The 23,707-nt window shown below is 41.7% G+C and overlaps 1 protein-coding gene across 8 annotated transcripts in view; it reads left to right on the top strand.

Annotated features, from left to right (window-relative positions):
- CELF2 (CUGBP Elav-like family member 2) overlaps nucleotides 1-23,707 on the top strand; it is a 345,481-nt gene that overhangs the window by 302,216 nt on the left and 19,558 nt on the right. For all 8 annotated transcript variants that reach the window (XM_067317361.1, XM_067317320.1, XM_067317315.1 and 5 more), the window contains one exon: nucleotides 5,729-5,863. In XM_067317361.1, coding sequence (XP_067173462.1) covers nucleotides 5,729-5,863 — 135 coding nt within the window. The remainder of the gene's footprint in view (nucleotides 1-5,728; nucleotides 5,864-23,707) is intronic.

Genomic DNA, 23,707 nt, shown 5'->3' with positions numbered 1-23,707 from the left:
GCCAGGACCATCTGCACAAAAGCTCTACGCTTCTGCATTGGCCCAAGGATCCTTTGCATCCTTGGACTCTTTGGTGGCTTCATTCCAGCGGAGCTGTGCTGAAAGAGGTTTTCTCCTGCTATGACCTCTTAAGGGATATCACATTAAAAGTAAAGGTCACTGAGAAACTGTTTCCAGCTCAAGGGAGAGAGCTGTTTCTTAAAGATAACTACCAATTTTGAAAACGTTGACCTCAGGGACTGAAAGCATTGAGCTTTTGTAACACTAATTCCATTGAAAGTCCTACTTAATTTAACCCGTACAATTAGCAGTTTCTTAGATAATAAATTAAAGGCCTGCATTTAGCGTTTGGAGAGGCGGAGTTTGAAAGAAGTGAGTCCGTTCTCAGTCCTGCTGCCAGGAGCAGGAGAGGCACCTGGAGAGGAAAGCCAGCGCTCAGCGGTTTGCGAGACACAATTATTCAGGTGGTGAAAGTGCACGAGGTGGAGCTGGGCCGAGTCCGGGCACAAGCTGTGTAGCTCTGGCTGGGCTCTCTGCAAACAGCAAAAGGAGCGAGAGAGACATTTTATTCCTTTGGCCCAGCTGTGGGTGGAATTCATCTCACTGAACTTTGCAATTTGGAAATTAGGCATCCAGTGTCCCCGTAATGTCAATGAAGAGGGAGTCATTTCCAGGCAGCAATTCATCCTACCAAGGGCTGGGGTTAATCTATCTATTTTAGGATTGGATGAGTCATCTGCTCTCTCTCTCTCCTTCGACTATAGCGAGAGCCTAGGCGAGTAACTTTTAGCTGGATATAGGTAGATCAGATCAATCTTTCCTGCTAGGACTGGGAAAATTTCAATTGAGAAAAGCACGTTCCTTGCCAGGAACATGTTAAGAGCATGTATAGCTTGAAAATATGCTGAAACCGGTAGCTAAAACTTGCAGTTGGATTTAAGCACGTCCTTTTAAATAATGTAATCAACAGGGCAAAATCAAATGGGGACTTACAGTTAAAAGTTGTTTTAATGGCTTTGCCAATCAGACATTAAGTGATCAGGATACTTTAAAAGTATTGTGCAAATAAGCAGCTTTTCTAAAGATGGGTGCAGAGTATGTGTGGTTTGATGGCGGTAGTGCTCAGGTCTCCTGTCCATTGTAATACTTAGGATCTTGCTGGCAGTAACATCACCTTCCTGCAAACACTGTCCGTGAAGACTTTAACCACTTTTTTCAACATAAGCCTCCCAAATGTCCCATATCAGTGTTAACAAATGGTTGCTTTTTGGCCCAGAGATGATAAATTTTACCTTAAGCCACAATTTTTAAGCTGCAGTCAGGGTTTAATTCAGAAGGGTAAATCCTAATAGTTGGGAAGGATACAGTTTCTGAAGAAAAGGTAGGCAACTACAGAGGTCAAGTCATTGGAAACTGCTTGTGATCTATGCAACGTTTGGCTCTGATCATCACCACTGATTCTGAAGTTCTCGATGCATATAGAGTTACTAGAACATAGTTAATGCCTTCCTTTATTAGGAATTTGTTCAGCGTGGAAGCGCAAGTGAATCTCAGCTATTTCCTAATACGATTTTATTATGGTTTTGGAAACCCAACATCTGATGAAGCCTAAGAAGTCTTTAGGAACCGTTCACGATTCTCCGGCCTCCTCCACAAATACCCAGTAATTCCAAATTTACAGTTATCACAGGAGAAAAGCTGTGGGGACTAAAACGTGGCAAATTGCTTTATTGTACGAAAGTTTGCTTCGGAGGCAGCACAAGAAGTTGTAAAATGGAAATCTCGTGCTCTCAAATTTACCCGTGTTTTCACAGCACTGCATCTGTGACTGTGCAGCACTACAAAAATTTCCTGCGAATGTGCTAATAGGCCTTATGAGAATGTTCTATAACCATCCATCTGTCACTTTTTAACAGGCCTGATTGGCAAGCACTTGTAACAACTGACATCTGTTCTTGCTTATTGATATGTAGATTTATGGTAATTGCTGTGAACAATAAGACACAAAATTACCTAAGGTGAACATTAAATTAAATTTTCATGCCCCTATCCTTATAAATAATTTTTTTTTTAAATCTTAAGTTTCAAGCAAGGCATACTGTGCATCTGTTTTGTACATAATTTAATTGTTTTTTTAATCTGCCAAATAACAAAATGAAAGTTGAATTTCCTTGCAATCTTGAATATTTGCCAAGCTGATAGCACATTGGTAAATACATGTTATTAAAAATGGAATCAAACTGTATTGTGATTCTATTTTTTTTTTAATCATTTCACTTTAATTCCCAACATCGTCTCCATCATGAAGATCAAGAGTTATTTCTTACCCAGAAATTTTTTTCCCTACAGGGGGATTTTCATTTTTCATGTGCAGCTCTGCCTATGAGGCTGTTCTTCAGTGTTAAGCAATTTGCATTTCTTCAGAGAGGTGCATTTGCTGAGTGAGCACCGCTTTCAAATGAAAACGATCTCCTCATTTTCGGTCCAGTTCTGTTCCGGGATTTGGGACTGTTTTGAAAAAAGCTGTAGGATGTGAAATGTGTGAAGACAGAGTGTGAAAGAGGAGAGAGCGAGAGAGCAGATTAGTCCCACAGAAGTACACCTTGGCTGAAGTTCAGTGGAACCACAATCGCTATTTGGAAGCAAAGTACTTTCTGGGTCTGGGGCTCAAGAGCATTTGGTTTCCCTCCTCCAAGTTTGTCCTGGCAAGCAGGATTTTTGATGCGTTTGACAAGTTGATGGGAAAAGCCAAGAAAGAGGGAACAGAGATGATAAAATGTCTGGGGAAAGTGAAACGGTGATGACAGGACTTATTTGTGACATGTTTCAGCAGACAGTCTTTAGGATGCCCATTAAGTGATAAACCTCAGCTCTACAGCGTGCTCTGAGCCCCTGTCGGCAGCCACACTAAGGTGCCCGGGTCAGTGGGGCTCCTCAGTGTACTTCTCTTCCACATGTGTGACTACCAGAAGCAGCTTTTTTTGTGAAGGTGCCGTAGCTGACACCCCGTAACATCTGCAGAGCTGGTTGGTGGCCACTACCTTTTAGTCACCTCTGCAGTAATACATGCTGGGTGGAGAGAGGACTTTGTCACCACAGAGCTCGTGTTTGTTGATAGTCTTTTGGCTTTGAAACTCTTCAAGTTGACGGATTCGTCTTCTGCTTCCACAGGAAATGGCCCGCTATAAAAAAAAGATGGTTTTGTGGGATGAGGCAATGCTGGTGTTTGTTTTGCATCCACACAGGCGCAACAGCAGCTTTGCATGCGTGTTCAGAGCTGGCCAGATAAAATGCAATAGAAAAAGCAGTAGTGAATTGCTTCAAAACCCGTTTGCTGAGTTTTGGAGAGAGGTCCATGTGTTTTCCTGAAGTGTGGAGGATTTCATGTAGGTGAAGCTATTTTCCAGTACCATTCTGTATGTTTTTGTTCACTATTCTTTAAGCCTCCCCAATGTGGGCTGTTTAAAAGTCAGGAATGTCAGCCCCATCCCGGGATAAATAGGGGCTGATCACGACTGATCCTTCTGATCAATGGCTGGCCAGTGGGTGATAGAAACCACAGTGCCATGGCGGCGAGCCAGCCCAGCGCCTTATCAAATCGCCCACTAATTGCAGTACAGAACAGCACGAAACGTGGCCTCAGTGAAGACCAGCAAGGTTTGCTGGATGTTCTTTGCTGAATTACTTGTACTTCTTATGAGGAGGACAGTAAAAGAAGATTACCTGAGGACTCAATATCAATCCAGCATGAAAATGGATCCCATCACTCATTTTGAGGACCACCCTCTGCTTTTTTGCAAAGAGCAGGACCCCAGCTCAGTCTTCTCCATCCCTAAAATTGTGTTTCAAGTATCTTCAGAGTCTTACCCTCGAAGTAAGGGAGTTCCTAATGAAAAAAAAAAAAAGAATTTTATACACCGGGCTCCATATATAGTCAGAAAGTGAGGGGATTGGCTGAGTATTTAAAAAAAAATAAAAGTGACACTTGCAAAAACCTCCTCACTGAATCATCTTTATTGTAGGAGTTCTCAACTCCTAGAAGATACCTCTCCTTCATTTCATACAGTACTTGAAAGCATTATATTTATCCTCTTTTTTCATTTTCTCTAAGTTGTTATTAAGTTCCCCTGGTTTGAGAATGTTTTCAGGGAGAAGTCATGTCTCTTGTTAGGCAAACTAACATTTTCAGAAAAAATGTTACTGAGTCTAAAAGTAAGTTTTGGAAGCAACAGCATATTAACAAATATATTTCAGAGGAAGTTACCTGAAATCAGTGATGATGAGGAATTTCATAAGAGTTTTCAAATCCTATGTCTGATTTAACTTGAAAACTTCTCAATAAACAAGTACGATTCAGTGAGGATGTTTCTGCGTCACTTTGTACTTTTTTTTAAATACTCAGCCAAACCACTCAGACTCTTCTATGGGTGTTCCCCAAAGCTCATGTAGTCTTTCCAGCTCTATCACTTGGTCTTAAAAAGGTATTACCCTTCCTACAAACTAACATTTTGTATGCGCTTAGATTATCAGGGCTACAAAAACACTATGAAATTGTTTTGATATTTTATGGGGGGGTTTTGTTTAGTCAATGCCCTGATTTCATTGGCGGCTCAAACTGCAAGCACAGATGTGCCTCACATGTCCACGCCAACATGGTGAACTCCCACTACCACCCAAGTGATCTCTCTCATGTGCGCATGCAGACCCCCACAGGGGTGATCCCCCCTTTGGACAGTCGCATCCTATTCGAAGCATCCTGAGAAGGGTCCAGTCTGGTTAACTCACGCACCTAACTTGTATCTGCGTTTTAGTCTCTTACTAGAGCAGTCCTCCTTAGAGTAACTGCCTAAGAACTTTGTGTAGTCAAAGGAGAAAAGTAGATACTTTTGAAGGCCTCCGAGAGGCAAACTCCTGCCTACCTGATTTCAGTCAAATGAATGCCATTTGCTGTTGTTTAATCATCTTTTTTTTCCATTTCACATAAATTCTGTTTATTGTTTCTCCTCTTTTTTTGCTTGCCCTCTAAATTAAAACCTTTGCTATTTAAATGAATGCATTTCTTGAAGGTCCCCTTTTGAAAGGGAGTTATACCTCTCCCACGTCTTCTAAAATAACAGATGACTGAGTATACTAAATATCACAATCCAGAGCTTTTGACCTAAAAGCTCCCAGTTCAGTGATGGCTGCTCAGTGATCAGTCTGATATTAATTTGGTGCTCCTATGTGTTTTTAGAAATGAACCATCAAAAGAGAAATCATTACAACTGTTGGCTACTGTGCAGTGTAGTATTAGCAGAAACATTCAGAGGAGACACGGGAAACAATTAATATTCATCCAAATTATATGACTCTATCTTGAATGTGTTTTAAACGTTAGTTATCTTCTTTACACCCCCTGTTGTGCCAGGAAATAGTATTGCGCCTGTGCTTCATGCAGAGTTTAAATGACTTTTAATTCTACAGTTCCTTTGTAGAAGAGGCACAAACCAAATTTAATCTTCCTGAGCTGGAGGCCAGTGCCTTTCCTACATCCTCTTACTTCTGAGGTGGAGAGGTGAGAGATGCTATTTGGGGCTGTAAGAGGTGGTACCCAGGTTATAGAAGTCTTGAGAGTGAAAAGAAGAATTGAGTCTTTGGCAAGGTACCTTCAAAGCTCTGTGTCCGTTGAAAATAGTTTGCTTTTTAAAAAATGGCATCTCTTAATTAACCCTGTTGCTTCTCCCCGCAGGCATGAACGCTTTACAATTACAGAATTTGGCAACTTTAGCAGCCGCAGCAGCCGCCGCCCAAACCTCAGCTACCACCACCAATGCAAATCCTCTCTCCACAACGACTGGTGCTCTGGGAGCCCTCACAAGTCCCGGTAAGAGCGGAGCACTTTCTTTCAAAATGCAGCAATGAGAATAAAATGGGAGGAAGGTAGTCAAAACTGTGATTCCACGTTGTGCCTAAGCTCTGTGCTCATATAAATTCTGGAGATCCTTTCAATAGCTGAATGCACTTTTGTTGTTATTTTTAAGAAAACAACAAGCTGTTTTTTCAAGTGGTCCGATATGGGCACGTTCACCTTTCCAGATTCATTTCAGCCTAACCAACCCATCTTGCAGAATCCCACAAGAGCCCTTGAGCTAAATTTAGCTTTTCAGAGAGGATTCTGAACACGAGCAAATCCTTCTCATCCTAGAGAAGGACCAACTGAGTTGGTTCTTTTTAATCCTCAAGATACTGATCGCTGATTCCCAGCATATCATGCACGTATTGCCTTCACCCATCCTGAGTTTTTTGTGCAATACTCCTCTGTTTTTTTCTTTCTCTTTCCTTGCTGTGGCCTCAGTAGAGTTTTCTTCTGGGGATAACTAAGAATCAGGTTTGGAAGTGGTATCAGATGCATGAGGAGAATGCAGTCAAATTCTGACTTCATTACTCTAAACTGAGGACAGATTTTGGGGGGAATGAGGACAGAGACTGTGGTCCCTCCGTTACTATAGTGGAGACTTTCAGCCATGCGTGCCACATGTCTGCAAAACCCTTGCTGTTCAGACCAGGGCAAATCCAAAGCCCAATAACACTTCTTCATCTCCAGAATCAGTGGAGGGAGAAATTGAGAAATTCAGTGTCGTTACTATAGATTTACAGTGATGTAGCTGAGTCAAGAATCCGGCCACTTATCTTTAGATAAAGGCTGCAGGGTGTAATTATTTGCATCGTGAAGTGCATTTATTGCAGTTCTAAAAAACATTCATATTATTTTAGACACCACTAAAGAACATTTGTGTTTAATCTTGTTTAAATGTGTATTTATTCCCCATGAAAAAGTAATTCATGGCAGACGGTTTGAGCTCATCAGCAAGGAAAACAGTCTTCAGTGCACAATAGAACTGGGACCGAGTGTAGTGCCATTTGTTAAAGCTGGCCAACACTTCCCATCGTATAACGCTTTCATTGTGTGTTTGGGGGAGAGGTTAAATGAAAGGAAGCTTGGCTAAATATTAAGCTTAGGCAGCATTTTCCTGGTTTTGGTGTGGGCCTCATATTGACCTAAAATTTATATTCAGTCTCAACAGCTCTGGGAAGCAGCTTGGGTGAAAATAATTTTGTTTTGCCCATTTTCTTTAAAATTGAGCGCTCTCTTCTGTTAAATGTCTGGGTAGCCTGTCCTCCCAAAGCATGCTCAGCATATCTTGAACCACATGGCAAGTCTTCTCAGGATGGATGGAGATGAACCTGCCCCGTAACCGCTCTCCTGGAGCCAAGGAGCACCAGCATGTCGAGCATAGCATGTTTTTGGCGTGCTTTGTGTCTTGCCGTATCAGTAGGATGCATACTTAAGGTCCACATTTTCCTTTCTTCTCCTCCTCCACAATCTCCTTATCCAGCCTGGCTGGCTTGCTGTCTTTTAAGCCGTATGCTTGGGAAAATGCTTGGTTTTAGCAGATGTCTGAGTGTGGAGAAGCACATGCTAGAGAGATGCTTTGACAGGCCTGGACAGATACTTCTGTGGGATAACTACAGCCTGCAGGTGCCCAGGATGATATCTCAGAGCAGACACCAAGGTTTTTCCAAAGAGATTAATGATTTTGGCTGACACACAGAAGATGCATTATTTTCAAAAAATCCTGGATGTTTAGCACTTAAAATGGTGCATTCAGAATAACTGTTGCTTTTGAAAGTCTTACAGAGAGTTAGTAGCCAAGCACAAACATTTTTAATGTTAGTCAGCTTGGTGTGGCAAAGAGAAAGCCTATATTTAATAGGTTCATTAGGTTCCACAACCAACCTAAAACCAATCCGTGTTTAAATGTCCTTCAGTTTAACCTTTCTTATCAGGTTCCACATTCTCCACCCTATTAAATATTTTGTAAACCTGAATAATATCTTCAGTGATTCTTCTCTGCTCTATGGAAAATGAATTTAGTTCGATAAAGCTTTTCATAGTAGCTCAAAATATTTCCATTAAGACTTGAAATGTGTTGGCAGAAAACATTTAAATCTGCCTTTCAACATGTGGATACTTGGAGGCCTTGAGGGTATTTTTTTGGTCTAGTTTTCGTTTAATAGAATACTCCAGTTTGTTGTGTTTCATAAGTGTAAATTATTTTGTCTGCTTTCAAAGCCTGCACTAAGCCCAGGAAGAAATGTTTGTCTCTCTCCAGATAATGCATTAAATTAATATTTCTCAGTTCAGAAAGCTGCCCAAATCTAGGAGTACAGCAAAGGTACATGCTTAATTTTAATCACTTGCTTGACCCTGTTGAAGCCAAAATACTGCACTGAACAGGACTAGGCATAAACATGTGCTTCTAATATGCCTTAACTCGTGGCAACCAAGACAAATAGCTCATACCCATATTTTTACCCATATATAACTGTATCTCTCCTAAAGTTGGAGTCAGTCTCTGTCCAAGAGCTCTTGTGTTGTCCTTTGTAGACATGAACCATAAAAGCCCCAACTTGTGATTGCTTCAGTTAAAAATTCATCTTGTAGTTTAATTTTGCATAGCTGTGATTTAGTGACCCTGAACACATGAAGTTATTTAAGAGGAGATGGTGCTCAGACCAACTTTGATGTATCGGCAGCACAGAAAAACAGCCCGGGAGGTGAGAACAAGCCAAAATGGTACCTGACACTTGAGGATGTCAGGTTTTGCTACTGGCCTCCAATTGCAATATGTTCAAAGGAGCAAAGAGAATTTTCCGCAGCTGATAGTCATTGTTGAATTTGTGTGAAACTCCTTCTTCAAGGTTCATACAGTCACCTATTTCCAAACAAACTGAACTCTAATGATCTTTCTCTCATATATGCTGTGTACTTACTAAGTAGCTTTGACTGGGAGAGTTTAAGGACAGTCACTCTCCTCCATGTACTAAATACTTTCTCTTAAGCTTGAAACAGTATTCGTTCAGAAAGAACAGAGACAATGCAATCCCCCAAACTATTAATTTTTTTATAATTGTAAATTTATAATTTCAATTTTGCATACCCATGGAAGTCTCTCCCTACAGCATTGTTAGAAATGATTTTTTAAAAGCCTTTGCTTAAAAAAACATGAAAGATTAAGCTTTCATTTTAGTAAAAATCCCCTCAGGCAATAAATAGGTTCTTTTGTCTCTTGGCCCTGGAAAAAAAATTAAAATGGTTTAAATTGCCCATGGTTAAAGTAACTGTTTCTTGCAATTATCAGATGGTAGTGAATAAAAATGAAAATGAAATCATGAAAGAATAAAAACCAGGTAAATGCATATTATGTCTTTCATGAGTTTCTCACGGGTCTTTTGAAGACTCATTTAATCATCTTTCTTGTCTTTTATTTTGATATGATAATTGTTTCCTTTATTTACTTTAATCACCTCTATTTAGTTAATTAATTCTTCAATTTCTTTTCGTTTCACTCACTTGGAATAAATACTTTCCTGTTTTAAAGACATGGAACTGTAATACTTAATAACGCAAGAATTTGGGCTAGGGGTATATTTTACCTGACTACACGTGGCCGTGGCCATTATCCGAGCTATACTTTGTCCAGGCTCCCTTTTGGCTGAGCCTTAGAAGTCTGTATTTCCCATTAACTCTGAAGGGAATTTGGGGTGACCACCTCAGGCGTAGAGCTCAACACTGTATATTTCTTAAGTCAGCAAGATGCATTTCACCCGACTGTCGGGGACTTTGCGCTCTCCTCCAGAGAATATCCGTGCCACGTCCCATAGATGGATCAACGAGGGAAGAGCCTGCCCAGAGCTGCCGCTCCCGAGCTGCAGTGATTTACACGTAGTTCAGAGGGTGGTGCTGAGCCATGGAGGTGGACACGAGGAAGGGACACATGACCTCAGAGCATCTGCCTCTAATGCTGGGTGGCTTTTAACATGCCTCCGTCAACCCACTACCCTGATTTTCCCCAGGATAATAATGTTTACTCTGACTCGCGTGGGTGCTACAAGGTTAATACAGCACTGTGAAAATTTCCTGGTGGAATTGCTGTCCAAGCTCCTGGTCTTTTTAGAAGCTGATAGTAACAAACATATTTTGCCTCAACAGGAAAAACATGAAAGCTGGGGGTCAGATACCAACTTAATTTATCGTCTTGCCCTTTTGCATCGCTGCACAAATTTGATTGCTTAATGCCATAACATGAGAGTCACCGAGTCACGCAGGTGGGAGGGAACTTCTGGAGGGCTCCGCTCCAGCCTCCTGCTCAGAGCAGCACCAGCTAGAGCCTAGGTCAGTGACAGCCGTGTCCAGGCAAATTTTGAATATCACCAAGGATGGAGATTCCACAGCCTCTCTGCACCCCTGTTGCAATTTATTTCTTAAAATTCATGCATTAAATGTGTTTTCAGTAGCCAGTCGGAAAGCTCTTCTATGTGCAAATCAAGAGACGAGACATCTAATTATATATCCAAATTTATCTGCACAAACATGCTCAATATAACTTTCTTCTGAGCTGTGGGGGGATAGAGTTGCTAAACCAGAAGCTAATTCACTTTCAGACTTAGGAGCCTTGATTTTTTTTCCATGACATTTTCATGATTATTTGATTCTCTAAACTATTATTTATTCACACAGCTGAGCTAGCTATTCATGCTTCAGTAACAAAGCTTTTCAGGTTTATCTGCTATATAAACTTAAGAGGAAATCTTTCAGCAAAAAATACTGTTGGTGTAAAATGTAAGACTTTCTTTCTTTAACAGCCTCTTCAAATCAAGCCCAGGTTTTACCATATTATACCAGAACTCAACCGTTTACTCGTATGTTAAAAAGAAAAAAAAAAGTTCTCCCAAGCAAAAAAGTTTTAAAATATTCATTTCAGACAGATGCTGACATTGAAGAAGAACAACGCCGAAGAAGAAAGTCTGTTGGGCTTATAATAATCTGAAAAAGGGAGATTAGAAAGGAAGCATACTGATTACAGTCCCTGCCTGTCCTGTAAGAGCTAATTCATTCCTTCCCCGTGCTAGGAGCAGTGAAGTACAGTTAGCGTCCACAGTTCATTATTTTGTCTACCCACTAATGTAGCATAAAGATTGTCTTTGTTAGTTGAAGGCATTCATGTTGTGAACACAATTGTCAAAATGTTAGGTATTTTATAGAATATACAAGACGTTTCAGCCAAGAAGCAGCAAAGAATGCTCAAATAATCATTCTTAGGAGATTCGCTTTTTGTTCAGTTCAGTACAATACGTTTTTCTCCAATCAGCAGTGCAAGTCTGCCACCGTGACATTTTGTTAGAGGCCAATACACCCACTGAGATATCTGTGATTTGCTTCCAGGATGATCCAAAAATAACCCTGCCAGTAGGTGGATAGGAAGGTCTGACAGTTTGCTGAAGAATGAATTGGGGTGGATGTTTCTTGTTGGAACAGATCAGTGGAAAATGCAGCATGTCACTCGGTACAGTACAAATGTCGCAGTAGAGATGATTGATTATTTTCGTACCTTTTTGTGTGGAATTAACACAGGGAGTTCCGTTATTGAAAAATAAACTATTAAAAATAAACCTTATTAATTTTGCAGTATGATAGAATAGGAATCTTCCCTAGCATAATGTTCATTATTTTTAGGAGAAAAATATATCTGATCAATATAAAGCATATCTCAGATGATAGAGTTTGGGGGGTTTTTTTTACAGTGTATATACAGTACAGATGCCTCAAGGGGGGTGGATGTTTAAAAAATTCAAGTGCATGATTCTCAATTTAATATGTAAATCTAGCTTTATTATAAGAGCCATTGTCTTAGTGCTTTGAGCACAGAGCAGTCCAACATCTTAAGATGGATCTCAGCACCAATTTTCTTGAAAAGTAGCTGTTGATCAGGAAGCCATGGGAGAAAATTATGCATTAGCATGCCCACTGCCCAGTGCCTCTCAGATGCAAAGCCATTTCCTTGCATAGTTCAAGCAGATTGCTGTGTGTATTTTACTCAGCTGCTGTTTCAGCTGGGCTTGTCCCAGTTTCTGAGTCCATGGTTAGGTCCCGAAATAAGGGAATTGGTTTTCCCTGCTCCCACTGCCCGGAGATTGTGCTACTTCTTGGAGAGATTTATTGGTGCTGAGCCCAACTGCTAATTAGGCCACCCTGCAGTGGGCATCCAAACACGCATTTGGGAGCCAAAACTAGAGACCTGTGCATGAATCTTTGACCTATGTTTAATATTTTTAGTAACGCTTCACAACGTCTTAAATGCAAAAAGATGAAAAAAGGATGAATTGTGGCTGAGAATCTCCCAGCGCCTCAGCACAGTAAAAAGAGAGGTGCTGGGTGATGAATTGCTCCTGGTGCCTCCCAGGAAAGGAGGGATCGCTGCCTGGTCTCCGCCTTTGGAAAACCATAGTCGCAGGGATAACCTGAAGGATGGGGATGGAGCAGACATTGATACTGCAATGACCTGTTTGCAGATTTGCCCTTTAAAATGTAACGGGTCTTTGTCCATTCTCCTAGCAAACAGGTTTCTCCGAGCAGGGCTGTATTAATTCAGCCAGAAGGGTCTTGGGCAAGTTCGGTTACTAAAAGGCAGGTTTCAGACTGGGCAGAACCTGTGAGTGAAGTGCGAGACTGCCCGACCACTGAAGGAAGAGGCTTTTTGCAAAATCTGCTTCCCTCTTAGAATAAAAATCAACATTTTCTGAGGTTTTGGCACAGAAAGATCTCTGTCCATTTCATTAGAGTTGCATAAATACCAAAGTTGTGTGCTGAAGGACAGAAACACGTGCATATTTTCCAGGGGAGCATTGTGCTAGTTAATTGTTTGGGGGATTTTTAGGAAACAATGTGCAGTACTAAACCATGGATTAGAAGGATCTAATTCAACAGGAGACATGTTTGTTTTTTAAACATTAGTACATTATCATCTTCCTAAAGTATTAAATCCAACGCCTTAGCACATTTCAGGATTTACTTTGCTTGCGGTATACAAATAACCCTTTTGTAATACATTACGTTTTGAAAGTATCTCTCTACTCCGCTCTTAATCTGTGTTTCAGGCCACTAGAAATTCAGATTTTAAAAATGCTGTTCATTTTCTTTCTGTCAGTACCTCTATTTCAAGCTCATTCAAGGCTGTTCGCTCCTAAAGAAACATGATACTCTTGGCTTGGCTGCGCAGGTAGATATGTGAGTTTGTATGCTATATATCTTGCCAGAAGTCCAGACCAAGAAAAGGCTGGAGTTCTTAATAGTCAGGAAATAATCTAAATCTTTGTAAAACTCCTGCGCTTGAAGGAGTTTTCAAATATTTTTGCTACTGCCAGTGCTGCTCCGTCGTTGCACTGAATTCTGCATGTGTCCATGGATACTCGCGGTCTGTTTTCCCGAGGCAAGATAAACTGTGGAATATAATGGGATTTAGCGTTTGTGAATGCCTTTAGCCTAATTGTTGCAGGATTGTCGGAAAAGGTCTAGTGGATTCAGTATGGGTCCACTGCTTTATTTTCTGCATTGGCCAAACAGAACTAGCTCCAGCAACTACATGGGTTTAAAAACAACTAAAATAAACCCTTGTCCGCCTAACTAATGGTCTTTGCTGTCTGTGGAACACAAATGTGCAATATAAATGAAAGGAAGCGCTGGCGCATTGAACTGATAGGTGACTTTACAAATGGGCTACGCAGGACAGGGCTGAGCTATTTTACATGACCCTAGATGATGTTTGAGGTCCGTTGCTTGCAGAGGTGAATGACTGCCCCTTGTGGTGTGCTGTTGCCGTGAGGCTATGCTTGCACGTCCCGCTAAGAAGCCAGTCCTCCACGGAAATTATTTTTCATGCACTTTCTGGACTCCTGACTCCTTTGACAAGGATTCTCCGATTTTCAGTGTATGGTTTACCTCCTCTCTATTGTAAGATACCATGGCAGGACTCCTGGTTTTAGCCATCTAAAATTTAAGTATCTGACCTAAAATAAGTCCTTTAGGCTCCTTTTGTAGCAGTGGAGAGACAAACACCTCCTAAGGGCAGTTTACCTGATCTTAGGTGCATTAGAGAGCTGGAACTGAAGAAGAATCAGCCATCCTCTCCTCTTTACTACAAATTGAATTGCCGTATGCATATGTGATTATCATTCTTGCAACCAAAGCGTTGCTTGCGTTAAAATTTAGTCCCACTCTCCAGGCACTAACACCTTTTTTATTGAGAGATACTGCTGCTTGTTGTTTATTATTGCTTAGTGGTGAAAGTATGTCAAAGACGTCACAGGCACATGAGAGGCAGTGTGAAAAACCTGTACTACAGGCAGGAGATCCTGGGCTCAAGTGGAGCCTTTTTGATTCTCCACCACAAATTCTTTGGCAAGTGATTTACAAGTGGTTGTATGCTGAAGCGTCTCCGCATGGAGGTCATTGCAGCATCAGGGCACGAGCGCCCGAGCAATTGCTGAGCATGAGTAGCGAGAGATAGCGTTAATAAACATGAGAATAAACATAGCAGTTCTGCATAGAAATGCGAACGCTCCAATTTGATGCAACTCACTGGCTCTTAATGAACGTAGGCCACTGCCCTTGGCCCCACTGAGTAAAACAGAGTCACAGATGCCCAGCAATTATTCATTTTCTTCATAGTGTGGGATTTGGGTTTGGTTGAGTTTGGCTGAGAACTTACAGGTGCAATTATCTGATGGGCCACAATGAAGTTTTACCCAGCCAGTCCGCCATGCCCTGTTATTCCCTCCCCTAGCTCTTTTTAATGTACTTCCCACCCAAAACCAAGAGAGGTTTATCACTGCTGTTTGTTGTAGAGCATGTATAATATGTTGCAGATAAAGGGCTGAAAGAAAACATATGATTTGTAGTTTACTGTAGAGGTAGATGGTCTTCGCTGAGCAATGTTTTTCAAACAAAACAGAAGTAACAGTGGAATTGGCCCAAAATATTAACTGTTTATTTTTGCCCTCCTTCCATCACCATAATCTTGCAGGAAAACCTGCCCTTAAAGGCAATAGATTCACAAAGGTGTGCATGAGTCTAACAAACCCCTGTTCACTAAAATAATGGGCTTCCATTCGATAAATGGGTTGATGGAAACTTATAGAACAGAAAAACAAGACTACAAAAATAGCCAGCTGATACGTATTTCTGCCATATGCTCTGTTTTCTCCTCCTTCTTTGCAGGGCTGTGGAAGGTCTTTGGTGCAGACACTGTAATTTAAAGACAACTGGAAACCTGAAGTTAGACTGTACCAGGAGTGACCCTGATTTTCAGTTGTCCGGGGCTCACAGAGCTTCCTTAGCTCCCAAAGACCCACATGCTGCTGAGGAGTATGGATTTAGGAGTCTAAGTTCAGTCTCCAGTTCTTGAAAGCCTTGGCTCTGAATACCTGATTGCTCCTTCTGTCTTTGCGAATAATGTGAATGAACTGTTCCACCTCTCTGTGCTTCCTTTTTCTTGTATAAGAGCATGTACTCACAGGACTTTGGGAGGCACAAAGCGGTTTTCAGAAAGCCAACTTAGCCCAAAGGATTGCCACGGGGAAAGACTCCTGTCTTTCTCTCCATCCCTCCGTCCTGCTGGGTCTCTCATTTGCACGTGCGTGCACAGACACACAGACGAGAGTGGAGGTTGAGAGGTTGCCGTCCTCCCTTCCTTGTTTCCCTCAGGGTTGCCTGGCCTGGTGCTTCTCTTTCCCTGTTCCCTGGAAAGAGATGGATAATCTTTCACAGGAATCGTTCGTCTGTGAGTAATGAAGAAAGAGCGGGACGCTGACTTATTTGGGAAAGGCTGTGGTATTAGGATGTGTCTTTCTATATTGTCATCTCGTTTCCCCCTGACTCCTTCTTGCTCTCTTGCTTTTCGGTTCTCTTTCCCTGGAGTGTGCCTGTCACTTTTATTTTATTCTATCCGAGCACAGGCAGAGCACTTAAACTTACTAAAATCTTCCTCTCTGACGTGTCAGACAACACTTCAGAGATACCAGTAAATGAGCGAGTTTTTCCTTCTCTCTCCAGGCCATTGGCAATGTGTTTATTAGAGGAGTTTATGGAGAATTAACCTCCTCAGGCCACAAAAATCCACCTCTCTTTTGCCAAAAATTGCCCCAAGAACTTGCCTGCTGCAATGCTGTGCTATGGTAGTGACCATGGCACCACCAGTTTGAATAGGGGTGAATACCTAGACTGGCTGGAGATCACTCTAAAGGGCAGACAATTTAATGCCAATCACACACATTCGTTAGATTAGAATACTGATGAGCCCTTTTGAAAGGCCAACCGCATCTTCTTTCGGCAAAAATATTAAAATGCCCCCCTTTTCCCCACCTCCCCCCACCAAGATTCTCCATGAGAATAAATTAAAACTTGGAGGTGTGGTTATTATCACAGAATAATTAGACCCCATGGGATTAGAGACACTCAGCATTCGTTAATGCCCCTGGGTTGTGATTATCTAATAATGATGATGCCTCTGTCATTGCTTAATTATTCTTTCCCTCTAAAATGTTCCTCATGCAGTCAGCACCCGTCGAGTGTGCTCATTTCAGCCAGAAATGCAACTGCAAATCTCTGAGAGCGGTGTCACACGGGCGGTGTGACTGACTTACCCACTTCTCCCCCACGCCCATGTTTATAATTTTCATTTCATAAGCTCCATCATCATATACTTGAGTCACTGCTCTTTTCCATCAGGGACACTTAGCTTGTGTGTTAGGGGTGAAGTTCTTGGCCTCCAACTCTTGAAAACAACCAGTTGTTAGGGCGATGCAGAGATGATACTTTAATAGGTTGACCTTGAACATGTAGGATAGATCTGGCCAAAATCCTGCATAACACCAGACCAGTGGTCCAGATGCCCCATTACATAAGAAACTGCCTACTCTTGAGTGCCGTTTGTCTCTGATTAAGAAAGCACTGTGACCAAAGTAGGATGTTGTAGTTCTGAGCAAAGTTGGAAGCTTTGCACAGACCCTGTCCAACACAGCTAGACTCTGGCCAGGATCCTTAATCTTTCACTCAGGCTAGCAGACATTCATCTTGTTTAGATACAGTTTGCAAGACGTCGTTGCAAACATCATTCGGTTTTGCAACTAAAAATTAGAATGGAAACAGAGAACACAGCCTTAATCTGATTACCCTTAAATCCGGTGTTCTCTTTTGGCTTTATTATCCCTCTGGTACTAACAAAGGGGCAAAGGAATATTCTGTTTACCCAAGAGATTTTTGGTAGTAAACAAATGATGTTAAATTCAACTTGCTAAAGTTAGAGATTTTTCTTTGGGTTTAATGTTCGCTTTGTCCCCAACTCTTATCATTTCTCTTTTCTATGTCACTGACTGGGGAGATATTAGAAGTATTAAAATGATTTTCATTTTCTTTTCTTACTGCATTTATACTTTTTTCCTACATTTCTTTATATTCTTCTACTACAGTTTTATTTTCGCTTCCAGTAAAACCTAAAGGAATCATCCAAGGTCTGAACCTCATTCTATTAGATGTAGACCTAGCTCTGGAAAGTTTACACACAAAACTGTTGTGGCAGACTAGAACTGCAAGCACAGCCAAGAGTTAAGTGGCATTTTCAGTCTCACCTGCTATTCCTGTAAGCAGACCTGAGCACAGGATCCAGATTTCCTTGCTGCCTGTTCAGTTTTCTACCAACCCATACTCATTCTTCAGCCTTCTTTCTTCATTCTGCCTCAGTGTTGCCTCACTTTTTCTACTCTTCTACTGCATTGCTCTATTTTTCATAGGATCGTAGGATAATCCAAGTTGCAAGGTCCCTCAGGAGGTCTCTAGTCCAACCTCCTGCTCAAAGCAGGATCAGCCACGAGGTCAGACCAGTTTGCTCAGGGCTTGATCCAGTTGGGTCTTGAAAACTTCCAAGGACAGAGATTAGTCAATCTGTTCCACTGCTCAACTGTCCTCGTGGTGAAAAAGTTTTTTCCTTATATCCTCTCGTTTCAGTTGTGAACAACCTGACTCCTGGATCCTTCCTTCCCAGGTGCAGGACTGCGTCTGTCCATGTTAAATTCCATAGGGTTCCTGTGGGCCAGCTCTGCCTGTCTGGGTCCCTCAAACGGCAGCCCTTCACTCAGGAGCAGATTAAGGCAGATCTGTTCTATCCATCCTTGCAGTCAGTGAGCTAAGGAAGGCAGCAGAAAATCAGAAATATGGTTACACCCAAATTCAGTGCAAGGAAGAGGATTCAGGACTCAGACACAACCAGTGAAGATCTGACAGTGAAGTCTTTCCCAAATCAAAGAATGTTTTTCTCCAAAACATCTCATGCTTAGAATGATAGAAATGCCAATCCTCAAATTTTGGGGTGCTATTGATCCATGGCACACCACTGTATTGTCACACACACAGCAAAATAAGTACTTTCAGCCCTGACTTATTTTAACTCTCCAGTAAGTAAAACAACAAGAAAGAACAACATTGTGTTTTACAGCTGAGCAGGACAGTTTGGTTTTTAATGTATGCACATCCTCTGTAAGTGACTAAGCAGGATGTGACAAGGAAACAGATAAGGAGTAGTCAGGGAACCAGGCCTGATTTGGCTGCCTCTCTCGCATTGAGATAAGGGAGGTGTCACAGCAGATCTGTGGCATCCAGGTGAACTTCCCTTTGGCAAGGAGAATCCTTAATGCAACTTCAGCCAGTCTCAGAGCTGCCCTGAAGCCCTGCAGCACCAGAAAGTTGGTTCTGATCCAAATGCCAATGCCTCATTTCACATGGAAGAAGTGGTGAATGTGCCGCAGCAACCCTCTGTACAGAGAGAGAACTGAAGCTGCCCTTCTTTTGCTTTGCCTCTTCTCTCATTTAGTCCTACCCTAAAACAAAAGTAGTGTTTCTAAAAAGAAATCTCACCTAAAATCTTTGGAATGCCTCTCTGATTTTTTTTAATACCGTAGCATAGGTTCCATAGTGTGTCTGGGTAGTAGTATCTGGCAGCAGTCCAGTGTTGGGAGAGGAGGAAGGGAATAGGAGAAGACGAAAGGAAGAAGAATGGAAAAAGTGCACAGCCTATCACTGTCCCCAAAATAGCAGCAAGTTCACATATATAGTATGGAGATTCCAAGAGTCTCTTTTTCTGTGGTGTATGGCTTTGCTGAGAAGTCATTAGAGTTCCTTATTATGCAGACATTTACCAAATAAATTAAGGGAATAAAAGGATCTACTGCATCCTTCAGTTCATTTCTCTGCTAATATATAGCAGTACAGGTGTGATTTTTAATAGGTCCTTTAATTCAGTGTGCACTTATATAGTACTTAATTTCATCTCCAGGTGCTCAGAAAGCCTTCCTGGACCTTCCAGTTGGCCTCCTGCACTGGGGAACAGGTTTCATTTTCTAAATTGGCCCTGAGACATGAGGGAGGCAGGATTTGCCCAAGTCTGTACTGCAGACAAGGCTGTACTACAGTCAAACACAGGTGTTTGGTTTCTTTCTTTATTATATCTAGAAGTCCTATCAAGGGGATTCCTTGGTGTTAGGCACAGGAAGTAGATATGCATGATAAGAACATATCTGTGCCTCCAAGATATGGTCTTCTAGAGACAAGCCAGGCAAGTGGGAAGAAAATGTTTTGTCCAAGGTAGCACAAAAATCTGAGGCAGATTTCTGGAAAACTGGGAAAGGCATCAATAGTATCTAAGCTCCACCTAGTAGTTTAGCTCATCCTGCATGCTCTTCTGCAAGGCCATCCTACTTTTTATGTCCTATACGGTAATGCTGTGTTAGTCCCTGCTGTGTAGCTGCTTTTTCTGATCAAGTGTGCTTTGGAAAAAGGTGCACATCCTCTGTGGATTAGCTCAGAATTGCCCAGCAAATCAGGCAATCCTGAGAGCCTGAGATTTGATTGAGGTGACTACATTCAAACTTCTGAATTTGCATGGTTTGGCATTGGTTTTGCGTACAGGGTGAAAGCACACACATCACTTAAAGATGACCAGTTCATAACGCAACTTACAGCTAACTGGAAGGGCAGGATCCATCCCACCTCACATTTCCTCTCTGAAACATCTACGTCTGCTCGGAGTTCACCATCTCAGTCAATGGAAACAGGGACACTTCCAGAGGGCAATTCAGTCCACCCTGGGACAGCAGTCTAAAGATAGGTTGGTTGAATTGGAGGTCTCTTAACCTCAGAGACAGCCCAAAAAAATAGCTTGGACTAGACTAGCTTAAACTAACTATGAGCTGCCAACATTGTGGAAATTAATCCCATCCACAGCGTGCACAGCAAAGCCAAAGAAATATTTCCATATCATTGCCTTTCCTAGATGTTGTTATGCTGAATCTAGGTTTCCAGCTGATGTAAATCCAGATGATGTAAATCATCGTGACACTATGGACTTAAACCATCCAACAGAGTGGCCAAGAGTTTATAAGCTAATACTTGGTGCTTTTCTAGGTCAGCATAGTTTTGAGGAATTGTACTGAAACACTGTTGAAATTAAAAGTGAAGTGGCTCATTGCTAGTTTAGGTTTCTCCAAAAAAAAATCTCTGACCTTAAAGGTATTATAACTTGGTACACACAAGAATAAATGTGTTGATGCAGAATAGTTGAAAATTCCGGCTGCTACCAGCCATAAAAATCCTTCCAGCTCTTGTCACTGCTTCTTAATATTATTTGTATTATTTGAAGATGTGTGGTTTTTAAAGTGAAGTTGAGGAGGTGGCTGTGAGACTGATTCAGTCAGAAATTTGGTTGTGGGAATAGAGGGGTCAGTTAAGAAGAAAGAGTAGAGTCTGTAATAGGAAAATAAACACTTTTAACCATCTTACTTTTCATGGTTGAAGATGTTAAAGCATTCTATGAAGTCTCTGTATGTGTTCTGGATGGAGAAGGCAACAGGTGACCAGAATGCAGCACAAATGCAGGAAACAGAGCAGATTTGTCTACAGGTTACAGGACAACCCCTGACTCTTACAAGTCTAAACTGATCTCTTTATTCAATGCCGGGATATTATTTCCACACGTGAATGGATTTTTAGGGTCAGTGGGGAATATCGTGAGCATCTAGTCTGAATTCTTGCAACGAAGACCAAAAAAGTCCACCCAGTAATTCCTGCGTTGGGGCCAATGGGCTCTGGTTGAGCAAGAGTCTGTCTTTTAGAAAGTTATCCCCTTATTCCAGTGACTGATGCTGCAGAGGAGGAAGTTCCTTTGAATAGACAAAATGTTATCTGTCCTGTTGTGATGTTTACCCAGGGCTTAAAAATTGTGAGGGACAGGGGAAATGATCAGTGCAGCTGGTAAAAAAGCAACCTTGTCCTTCTCTGACGATTGTACCTTCAGCCAGTATTGACAAAGCTGGAGCTCCAGTTCCTGCATCTTTCCCTCTAGCTTCAGTATTAGCTATCGTGCTTAATGCCACCCTGGAAACATATTGACACACTGACATGTATAGGTTTTCAGGAGGCAAGGGTAAAATTCCTGGTATAAAGTGAAAAATAATAAACTAACTGTTGTGGCTACAAGGTGTGCCACGCAGAGCAACTCCAGAAGCCTAAGCCAGTTGTGCCTTTTCTGTGTTTCGATTTTTTCTTACTGTTTCACCAAATGCTGGTGAACCGGTAGCATAAAGAGAGAGATTTCTAGTGGCATTTTAGCTCCGTACATCAAGCTGTCCAAGAAAACCGGAGACAGATGCCTACTGTTTATTAAGCACCACTATGAAGTGATTCGATTCAGAGCAGCAATGTTCTGGCATGGGGGATGGAGGGAGACATGAAATGTTTTCTTTTAATTTATTTGGTGGCAGGGGAGCCTGGTAAAAACCAATTTATAAATTCTGTAGGTATCCAATCTATTTTTGTCATCTGGACAACTAAAAGTCGTAAATATAAAATAATGCTGCTCCGACAGTGAGCTATACTTCCTTTGCCATTATTCTGAGCAGTCGTGGAGCCCAGGAGCTTTGCTGACATGAGAGAGTTATACAGGTTCCCCAAATGAGTAGTGCAGCCATCCACCGTTACCACAAGGCATGCGATTTTTCTTTTTTCCCTTTGGTTCAGTATATGTAACAATTTTTTTAAGCAGTCATCTCAGTTGAAAGAAACTAGAAAAGGGCAAAGGACAGGAGAAGCATAGTTCTTGTCTTTAGATGAATTTCAACATATTCTGGGAGCATGTGAGGTAACTTCCAGCTGGCATAAGCCTCCACATGTATCTTGTAAGACTTTCTGACTTTTGTTTCATCTCCCCTGAAGTTTTTTTGGGGACAAGGAGTACCATGGCTTCACCTGTTGGCATAATCCAGCATTTTGTGACAAGTTGTCAACTAACTCTAAATCTTGGACCTTTTACGGCTCCCTTTATGATAGTATTTTAGCTCATCGCTGTCTTCATCTTCACTTTATATGTGCAGTACTCGGTCAAAGAGAAGGAAGGTAACTAGTGTGGGGTCTCTCAGGAAGCCTCATCTAGAGCAAGGAGTTGGATCCATTCCTTACAAGTGCCCTGAAGAAAGGAGCTCCCTTCATTTCTCTTCACCCCATGTTCAATAACGTAATGCAAACCACATTAGTTGTTCATTTCCTTTCTCCTCCAAGCAAAAAGAAGCCAAAGAGGAAAAAACACTGTCCTGGTGGATCTGTGAGACAGACCGCTGCTAAGCAGAAGGAATAGCTGCGACAACAAAATGCTGATTTCTGAGGTGCCTCGGTGCTCCAGCCAGTATTTTACATTGATTATATGCCAAGTCATAATTTAAGCAAACTAGATAATCTGCATTGCAGCTTCAAATGGGAGAGCCACACCTGCTCTGTGTTGGTCTGATGGAATAGAGAAACTTGAAAAGAATAAAAGAAAAAAAGAGATGTTAGCCCCAGATATTGGCCAGCCCCGAAGCACATGTTTCAGCAGTGAGACTATGATAAGACCACGATGCACTCTAGGTTGTGCAAGAGGGAAGAATTTAATCCATTTTTTCTGCCTTCTCCAACAGATGTGGTGACGATCCACAAGCTTATGGCTCTCATTCACGGGAGTTATTTTCCCCCAAGAGCTTTAATGTAATTTTCAGGCAAACGGTTTCCTAGCCCCCATTTCTCTCATTTCTTAAATATATGTGTTTCCTCAAGAGGAAAGGGTAATGCTCCTCTGAAACAGAACTGGATGGAATTCAGCCCAGTCAAAACCAATCAGATCCTTCAGATTTGAGGTTTATGTGCTTCATTTAAGTGATCTGCTAATGAACATGAACCGAAACACAGAGCGGTGTTAGTCACAGGGAATTCACTGACATTCATTCGCTTTGATTGCTTTCTTTCTCTTCTCTGTTGGTGCCCACATTATCTGACAAAAGGGGCTTTTTTTACTTGTTTGGGAATTTTTTTAATCAACGACATGATTAGCTTATTATTGCTTTGTGGAGAAAGCTTGAATAGTCAAAGCTGCTTCTATCCACAATATATACGATAATTATTGAAGTTAACATCCCAGGTACTAGGGAAGTGTGGGGACAAAGAGAGCTTCATGGGTTGCTGTTGACTCTGGAAATGTCCCCACACCCACACCAGTACAGTCCATTGGTATCTGAGGCCTGGTGAGACCTTTGAAGTTTTCCCATAGAGTATGAAAGAGTTGCCTCCTACTTTCTTTGCTGGATCCTGCCACCTGTAGAGACTTCACTTTCTTCAGGATTCTCCGAGTAACGTGATGTGTTTGGTGGTGCTTGATGGTGACAGCCCTAAAGAGCATCACAGTAAAAGGGATCTTAACCATTTTGCAGCCAACAAATGTACAGGAGCAAGAGGCATGGTGTAGATATTACATGC

This window comes from Apteryx mantelli, chromosome 1 (assembly GCF_036417845.1).
Source record: "Apteryx mantelli isolate bAptMan1 chromosome 1, bAptMan1.hap1, whole genome shotgun sequence".
NCBI classification, from domain to species: Eukaryota; Metazoa; Chordata; class Aves; order Apterygiformes; family Apterygidae; genus Apteryx; species Apteryx mantelli.
The sequence above is the reverse complement of the archived record's forward strand: the minus strand, read 5'-3'. Positions and strand labels throughout refer to the sequence as shown.